This window comes from Andrographis paniculata, unplaced genomic scaffold (genome assembly GCF_009805555.1).
Source record: "Andrographis paniculata isolate CXL003 unplaced genomic scaffold, ASM980555v1 Contig59END, whole genome shotgun sequence".
Taxonomy (NCBI): Eukaryota; Viridiplantae; Streptophyta; class Magnoliopsida; order Lamiales; family Acanthaceae; genus Andrographis; species Andrographis paniculata.
The window spans coordinates 182,033-191,881 of NW_026137594.1; the positions used below are offsets into that span (position 1 = coordinate 182,033).

At 31.9% G+C, this 9,849-nt stretch overlaps 1 protein-coding gene across 1 annotated transcript; it reads right to left on the bottom strand.

Moving 5' to 3' along the window:
- Positions 1-4,758: 4,758 nt before the first annotated feature.
- LOC127258299 (DELLA protein GAI-like) lies at positions 4,759-6,991 on the bottom strand. Its single transcript, XM_051285097.1, has one exon. The coding sequence runs from the start codon at positions 6,734-6,736 to the stop codon at positions 5,075-5,077; it is 1,662 nt and encodes a 553-aa protein (XP_051141054.1). The 5' UTR covers positions 6,737-6,991; the 3' UTR covers positions 4,759-5,074.
- Positions 6,992-9,849: the final 2,858 nt, after the last annotated feature.

Here is a 9,849-nt window from a genome sequence, read left to right on the forward strand (position 1 = left end):
AAATTTTTTGTTTTTTATTAGAACTTACGAGAATGGTGATGGGTGATTCCAAAAATAATTCCTTAAAATAAAAGGAGAATCTAAATCTTTAAATGTGTATTTTCATGTTTTTATTTTGTCCAAAATTGTTTTCAACTAAAAAATCCCTGCATTTTATCTTCATAAAATGAAATTGTGACAATTTTCAATACATAAATTCTTTTTTCATTTTGGTTTACTGTTCAACAATGCTTTCAAGTTCTCTTGACCTAATTCTTGATCAAATGATGAAGTTATTTTGCTACTTTTGTCTATTGTATTGACGGTGAGAAGAGGTATCATGATTAGTGGTGATAAATAGGTTCCAGCCCCGGTTAGGTTCCTTGTTGGTGTCACGGCCATTTTTGTTATGTAAAATTTCTTGGAAGATTTCACTTTCTGTTCAATATATTTTATCATGCTTAGTTCTATTTGTTTACATACATGACAATTTTTTTAGTTGCGAACGACTTTAATACTGTATTTTTAAGAACTTCTTGTTATTTACTTGTTTGTTGTTAATATTAAATGCTATTTTGATTTGTTTCTTTTTTTTTTTTTTATGTGTACGTGGATGAGGTTGAAAGAAAACTCTGAAATTAAGACGCATCTAAGCAATAAAATTGTATGATTATGTTTCTCTCTATTTATGTTTTGTAAAAATGTTTATATAACAAGTCGGAAGGCGACAATTTCTGGTTGATCAAGGTTATAGCTTTAAGGTACTATTTACGGATCATCTTTAACTTATGAATTAATTTACTTTTGCATTTATTCCTGAACTTGTTCCTAGGTGATCAAGCTTGGCTCCTGCTAAAACAAGACATGAGATGAGTTACACTATAATCTTAAAGAACACGAGCTCTATGATAACTATAGTGTCTTGATCTTTATATCATCATTTTTATAAAATTTTATATTATTCTTCCATTGCTTTAATTTATATTTTTTCAAAACTTCTCTTATAATTTTAAACTATTCATCCCCATAAATTTTCAAACTATCCTAAATTTATTTGTCTCTCAATTCAAGTTCTTTTAAGTCTTATTTTCAATTGTTGAAATTCCATCGGTATCTTTTCCAATTTTCAAATTCTTATCCTAAAGTTTCAAAATAGCATACCAAATTTCATTTTAATTTGTATATTTCATCAGTTTCCCTCAACTTTTTTAATTTCTCAATTTTTTTTTTCCAAATACTTTAATAATTCTTTAAGAATATTTATATCGTATGTCTATTTTTGTAAATAAAACAAATCATTTGTTCCTGCATTGAAACTCTCTCAATATTTAGTGTCTATATAAAAAAGAATAATTTCCTTTTTTCTTTTTTTTTTTTTGGACAGATTGCATTTTCATATTCTCTTGTTTGTATATATTATTATAAATTTTTTTTCAAGAAATGGTTTTACTAATTGTCTTGTTTGAATATATTATTATAAAATTTTTTTCAAGAAATGGTTTTACTAATTGTCTTGTTTGTATATTATATCAAAAAATTCCAAGTAATGGCTTCTTAATTGTTTTTCTACGTGTGTTGTAATTTATGCATTTTTACCATATATAGTTTTACATTTGTTTTACTGGGTTGTCATTTTTTTTACTCTCTTACCTAAATCTATGTTCAAAAGTGTTTAAATCTTGCAAATGTTCTTTAAGCATTTAATTAACTCTTCCAAATTTTTTTTTGGAAATATCAAAATTGACTGAATGGTGAATTGGTGATTCAACAAACTATAGTGGACGAGTGCCATAAATATAATGAATGGAATGGGATGAAGAGCATGGATCATTGTCTTGTCTGTCACAATTATAATTAATTTTGAAAGCTCAAAGGCTTGAGATGAAGAAATTATATATGTTTCCCTATTACTTTGTAAATTGGACCATCCATCCATCCATCCCAACCAACAATAAATAAATAAAAGACACTTTCATTTTGTGTCTTGTCTATTATTTGTGTGTATGTATGTGTGTGTGTGTGTGATGGGATTGCAAATTTGCAATTGCAGTTTATATATATATATATATATATATATATGTATTCGCACTACCCCAACCCCACACACCCACCCTACTCCTCCTTTGCATTATAAATACATGTTCTCACCTACATGTACATGTGCGTTGGGACATATACACCTATGCATATGTATGTATTAGCCATATAGAATTACAATAATTAATTATTCTTGTGCTGTCCGAGCTTTGAATGTTTCCTAACTCACTTTACACCGCTATATATATATATATATATATATATAGAGAGAGAGAGAGAGAGAGAGAGAGAGAGAGAGAGAGAGAGAGAGAGAATACCATGCGATTGCTAGGAGCTTGGCTCATTCACTATGGATATTTTTCGACATCTCTCTCTCTTTAAAGCCACACATACAGAGACATTCGGATACAATCTTCTTAATATATTGGGTGTTTTTTTATATATGATGTTTGATTACAAACTTATAAATTTAGCTTGGCATGTAATGATAACTTATAATTAATCATAGATACATGAATAAATTTGTAAAAAATATATTGTATGTGAGATATTTTTACTGAGAATATGTTAGTATAGACTAAATAGTATGAAAATAGATATAAAGGTATGAACAACAACCACAACCTAAAGTGATCTAACTCCATAGTTGGGTGTGTTTGAAATATATTTAACAAACAATTATTTTTTATACAATTTTTTCATACAAATATCATAATATTTTATTTTATTTTTCACTTATTTTAAAATTAAAATATTACTATCGGTCATGCAAAAATCGCTCATTTCTTATCAAATACAAAGAGAATGAACATATTTTTGTTGTACAAAGAAAATGAGTGTATTTCTGCGTGACAGTAAGAGAGTATTATTTTTTAATTCTTATGTCCAACAAAACTTATATAAATTTTGCAGACGAAAAAAGTATACTTTTTGCAAAACATAATTCATTTGTAAAGTATTCTCAAATAAAAATGTAAAATTACACACATTTGTTCCAACAACTAAAGGGCTTCAACTTAAATAAAATCACTAATAAAATAAACCTACATGATGTCACAATACTTAACTATCCAATAGGAATCTTCTAATATAATACATGATAAAAATTAATTACTTGGATAAGATTTTTTAATAAAAATTTGTTTGGTTGTGATTTGAAATGATTCGAGATGAAGGGTTGATTTTAGTGTTTAGAAATAATTGAAGAACAAACTCATAATAAATGATAAGATGCATGAGTATGAGTATGATATGAAATAATGAGTATGGCTTTTTGGTAGTCAAATAAAAACTGCTGGATTTTAGGGTTAAAGATCCACTTTGGACCCTACCAAATATTTTTTTCCCATCGACTACTACTGACACCCATACATCTATTCGTGCATTAATTTGCTCAACATCATTATCCTCACCAAAATAAATTGGAATACACATACATGACTAATAATAGTGACATGTTTTTTTAAAATAATTATTTAAATAATATTTTGATTTGATTTGATTTGATATTTTATTGAAAATCATGCAAATTAAATACAGTAAAAAAATAGTTTCAAGAATAAACCAAACAAATTCAGTTGGATACAAGATGACGCTATCTTTAACTGTTTTTTAATCATTCACATCATCATCATCATCCTATCATTTATTTTATAACCGTAAATGAATTGATGGAGGCTAGGGGTGGGTCAAGAAACAGCACTTGTTCTGTAAAATCAATTTTTCTTTTGGTCGAATTAGATCAAATTATAATTTTAGTATTTAAAATTTGGTTCAATTTTTTCGTCTATTATTTTTAAAAGACAAACTATTACACCTAATGGCCACGTGTGATACATTGGCCCCGGCAACACTGGGCAATGAGAAGTAAAATTATATATATATATATCATTAAATTATATTATTATGCCTATGTTCTAATTAGAAAATTACAATATTTAATTAAGCAATAATTTACATTGCCAAGAGTTAAAATGATTTAAATAGTAATTTAAAGATGTGGGTTGGGGTTGTGGCACCAATTGTGTTTGTGTGGTCAATTGCTTTCATTGTTTCACTCATAATATTTGAGTAGACCCACACTCACACTCACACTCACACTCACACTCACACTTACACTCACTTGTCCAATTTTCATTAATACTAATTTCTCTCCTATAATTAATCCACTTCACTTCATGCTCTATTCTTTCCACTCTTTTATTATTATTATCTTTATTAGCTTGTGATCCGTACAAATGCATAATTTAAATAATAAAAAAAAATCATAAAAATACAAACATGTATCATTAATACAAAATTTATTACCATATTTATTAGCCGTTTTCCTTAAAAGCTAATAATATAAATATATAACATGTTTTATAAATTTCACAGAATTTATATATAAACCTTTGACCCAAGTTAAAGACTAGTAATTATTTTTTCTTCTACTATAAATCAAAACCTAATTTATTTACACAATTATCATTCTATTACAAATAAATTCAATAAAGATATAATTGTTATTTCACATATACTACATAACACAAACTATCATTTAAATACTATGAATTTGTTTGGTTATAATAATTTTAAATACAAATCAATACTATATGATTTTTAAAAAGAAAGTATATTGTTTATTTTAATAAAATATCATATCACAAAATTATTTTAATAAAAATCAATTTCACATACCCTATGTTTCTTAATATGTAATTGGAGTATCAGATTCAAAAGTCTATTTAAATATATGTATGTCTATATATATACAAAAGCACATTTCTATTATTCAAACAAAGTACAAATTTACACATTGTACCTAATTATTTTATTCCCCACGCCTCTGCTCTACACACCCAAAAAAACCACAAAAGAAACAAATAAAACACACAAGTATTACTATAAAAATGAACCAAGTATACCCAAGACCTATTATTATTATTAAAAAATAAAATAAAATGCTGACTTAAGAAAATAAAAAGTAAAAACTGAATGGTAACGAGACACGATATGACTCAACGTTAGGTTTGTGTCCGTCCGTCAGCGTCTCGCAGCGCGCCGAGTTGACTCACTATTACTGCGCCGCCGCTACCCGCCAAGCCGAGGTGGCGATTAGAGGTCGCGTATGCCAGCCGAGCATCAGACAGCCGTCGTTCTCCTGCACGCCGTAGCCGTCGCCGGCGGTGAAGTGAGCCAGCAACATGCTGGCTCGCTTGTACGCTGTGGAGCCGAGGTGCGCCGGGCTGAACCCGGCGGCTCTGAGCCGGGCTCGCCACTGAGCCAGCGTCTCGTGACGCTCGACTCGATCGGAGCCATCGCAGGCCACCACGTTGCATATCTGACGGCCGAGATACACCTCCGTCATCGCTAAATCCTGGCCGTTGATCGGCTCCGGACCGGCGCTCTCCAGAGAGTCGAATATGGTCGAGTAATAGTGCAAGGCCTCGTTGAACCGGTCTAGGAAACCGGCCGAGTTATGACTGGCCTCTTGCTCCACAACCGTCACGATTTTAGGGTTCATCGCTTTGATGGAGCTCAGGACCTTATCAATGGCGCCAGGGCAGGCCAGAAGGCGGTGGAGCTCCAACACAGAGCTGACGGCCACCGCCTCCGAGGCGCTAGACCGGAGCTCTAAAATATCCGCATCGAGATCCGCTAATGAATTCGTCACGAAACCACGGAACTCGAATTCGACCCCAATCGTCTGCGCGAATTGAGCCAGTTTCCAGCCGACCTCCTGCAACGCATCGGAGTTGTCCGCCTGCGGCGGACCGATTCCGGTGAGGCGGAACGCCGGAGGACCTTCCGGACGGACGGCGAGCGCCTGCATCAGCTCCGGCCACTGCATTCCTTGCTTCAAATTGAAATCAATAACGTGAACCCTAGCTGCTCCGGCGAAGGCTTCGAAGATGGCCTGGTTCGCCGTGAAGTGAGCGAACTTCAAATACGGCGCCGTTTCGTAGAAATGGAACTGGAGGACGTCGGAAAACGAAGAATCGAGGTCATCGGAGGGGCAAATGTTGTATATTTTCCGAGCCAATGCTTCCGCGAAATAGGTCGCCACTTTCCGCATAGCGCCGGTTTGGGCGGCGGCCAATATTCCGACGTGCTTCACCAAGGCGTCGGCAAGCTTCATGTTCTGCTGGTGCACCGCCTCCGCGCAGGCCATCAGCGCGTGGACCAGACGCACGCCGGTTTCCTGAGAATCCACCATAACCACCGGCCGGGGAAAAGCTTCAGATCCAGGTCCGTCTTTCGATTTCATCCTCTTTATTACTTTTCCATTTTCGCAATCCCCAGTCGAAATCGAATTCGAATTCGAATCCTTCTGCTTGCTACCGAAGATCACTCCCCGAGGAATCGCTCTCAAATCGTCATCGTGGATGAATTTGGCTCCATTCTCGCCGCCGTCGGGATTGGAGAAGCTAATCAAATTGGAGGAAGAGAACTCCCCTGAAACTCCATGGCCGGAGCTGCTGAGCTCGGAGAGGATGGATCCGACCCATCCAGAGAGATCCGACGGGTTATAATGAACGGAGTCGGAGCAGAGAGCCGAAGCCCCATCCTCCATAGTCAAACCCATCGCCATCTCGAGCTTCTCGGCCACATCCGCCATCTCCGACGACTTCACCTTAAACCCTAGAACGGCGAAAAGCTCGTCCATTCCTTCGTCCGGCTGCTCCGCCCGCACCTTTCCATCGCCGGCGATGACGCCGCCGCCGCGATCCCTCTTCATTTTCCGCCACCAAAACTGAAAATGACAGCTGCAATTCTTCCTATACTATCTGAAAATTATCCAGCAATTGAGGAATTGAGTGAAGTAAGAGTAATGGCGAATCGAAACTCAATTTTCTGCGAATTTTGGGGAATTGATCGTTGAAGAAGTGGATGAGAGAGGAGAGGGAAGCACAGTGAAGTGAAGTGAAAGAGATAAGGAAGACAGACAGACAGAGAAGCATAGCCATAATAATGATGGTGTGGCCACTTTTTTCTTTTTCTTTATTTTTTCCATTTTAATTACTAAAATTCATACATTCCCCCCCTTATTATTCTTTCTTATTTATTCACCCTTTAAAATAATATTCATCCCATTATTTTCCTTTTTTAAAAAATACCTTTTAAATATAAAATATTTTTACTTAAATAATATTCTTATTATATAAATTTTTTATGCATTTACAATAGGATCCTATGTTTTTTTTTTAATATAATAATGGATTATATAAATTTTATGTCATGTCATGTTTACTATATTAAATATAAATTTTATATTTCTCTTTTTAAATTTTAGAGATAAACGAGAGGCTAGTAGTCACTTGTTTTTTTCCGCATAAAATACATTGTTTTTTTAAATAAAAAATTACATTCAAATTAATATTAACATAAAAAAAAAAATAATATTGCCAAATTTAACACTTCCAAATGAGTAGATGGTCGAAAAATATTGGAGACGTTCTTCCTGAGAATCCCGTTCCGTAAGAAGTTGGAAAATGTGCCTTTATTATTACTATTATTATTATTATTATTAGTATTAGTATTATTCTCTGCATGGGCTGGATGAAATGATTTTGTGAGGAATCTTCAAGGACACGTGGCGACTCTGCGGAGAAGAATATCTGACTCATTCACTTCCGGTTTTGGCAGAAAAAATAAAATTATAAAAGTGTCGTATGGTCGCACCATAATACTATTACACTATTAAGTTGGACTTTTTGTATTATAACATTGTATTCGCAAAAGAATACTCTATGTTTATAAAAAAAAAAAAAAAAACAACAACAAAAAAAACGCCTAAATTAAAATAATATTTGTACAAAGTTGTATAAAAATGAAAAAAAAAAAAAAAACAAATCAAATAATCCAAAGTAAATATGAACCTAATCAAAACTAATTAAAATTAGCTCAAAGCCCAAACATACAATATATCGAATCTGTAATTATATACAAACAAAAGAAATCAAACAAACACTCCCTTATTATCCATATGTTTCTAAAATATAACATATATTTCTAATTTTAGAAACGTTATGTAAAATTTACAATAAAATGAAACAAGAACACACAACACGAAAATTAAAAATCATTAAATCATGAAAATTAAATAAGTGAAAGTAAAGGAAAATAAAATTAGGAAAGTGAAAAGATTGCAGAGAATTGAGAGTTGAACTGGAAATAAAAACTACAAGAAAGAAATATAATGCATGAAGATAAAATCCCAAATTCTTACATGATCTTCTCTCTTTCTTTTTCCATTTATTTATTTATATTTCCCTCTTTTTTTTGTGATTATTTGGGCCTCTTGTGTTTTTTGAGTTTGGGCTAGTAACTTGGGCCTTGCCTTCTCCTTCTTGAATAAAAAACTCATATTTCTTCTAAGAAGGATACGTTTTTTACGATATTAAAAATCATGGGTCCAAGTTAAGTGACATCAAATATTAAGTCACATCAAATATCTTCTACATTACAGCATACAATTAACTCAAAATCTTGCATCAAAACACAATGAAACAAACCCTTATTTTCTTTCCATCAAAATCTAAAATATAGTATTATTATTATGATTTTGTGTTACACGGTTTAAGTAGTCCATCTATTAAAGGGGTCATCAAAATGGCATGGGTCAGGTTAGGTGGCTCACAATCTGTTAGTATTACATTTTGGTTTTTAAAATGCTGTCTTTCTTCTTGAAACCACCTTTTACAGTTCACACCTACTTTGAAAAATAAAATAGGTGAGATAACAGAATTCGAAGCTTTAGTTCTATGCACGTAGAATTTCATTTTATTGAAAATTGAATTGTATCAAGTACATATATATTGTTGGTTCTGATTTAAAATGATAAAAACAACAAAATTGAATCAAAATCCATGAATTTCACTTCAAGACAATTAAATTAAATTAATTAATATATTGTAAAACTGTGGAGGATAATATCTTAGTCGAACTCAGATTGTCCAAGTCCACTACAACATACTAAAACAATATAATTAGCTAGCTAGCAGGCTAGGTATACGTAGTGTTATAAATAAAAATAGAATTATAAATGATGAATAATAAACAAGCTTGTGTAGTAGATCCAACTTTAGGTGGCTAATTGCTTATAGTGTACGTACGTAGTTAGATGGGTGGCTAGTTCCATTATATAATCTATAGGGAGAATTATTTACTTCTTTAGAAAATTATCTCTAAGTAATGCATGGTCAGAAGATTCCCAAAAAATTAAGAATTTGAAATTTAATTTCAGATCCTATCCCTATGCATTCAAAGGGTTTGTTTGATTTTTTTATTTGAGATTGAATTTTTGTTTAAAGTTGATTTTTTATTTGATTAGTAGAAATAGTATTTTGCTATAATATTTTAAGATAAAAATAATATATTTTATTGAAACATATAGGCTAATACTATTTTTTATTTGAAATATATATATATAGAAAACACACCCAAACCCAAAGATGTCAATAAAATGCTCTTTCATTTAAAAATCACCAAATAGTGTTTGTATTTTCAAATATTTTGAATTTATTTTTTTAATAGAAATTGTATATTGAATAAAAAATAAGCATTGAACATAATAATTTATTATTATTATTCATGAAAATGTTATAAATTGTGCATGGAAAAATAAAATTGAAAATTTGTATTAACACATACTAAAAACTTTCATAGGATTCCTTAGGGTGTGTTTGTTTGTTTGGGGATATAGTTTTTAATAGTAAAATTTTGAATTTAAATATTTTTTTATATAATTTTTTAATTTAAAATTATTATTATTATTGGTATAATAGTAATAATAATGTATACTAAAAATCCGCCCCCAAAAAACAAACATCCCAACAAACATGCCTTAGT

What these genes read in the sequence shown, in the direction of transcription:
- LOC127258299 (XM_051285097.1), bottom strand. Translation starts at nt 6,736, where the DNA reads ATGAAGAGGGATCGCGGCGGCGGCGTCATCGCCGGCGATGGAAAGGTG.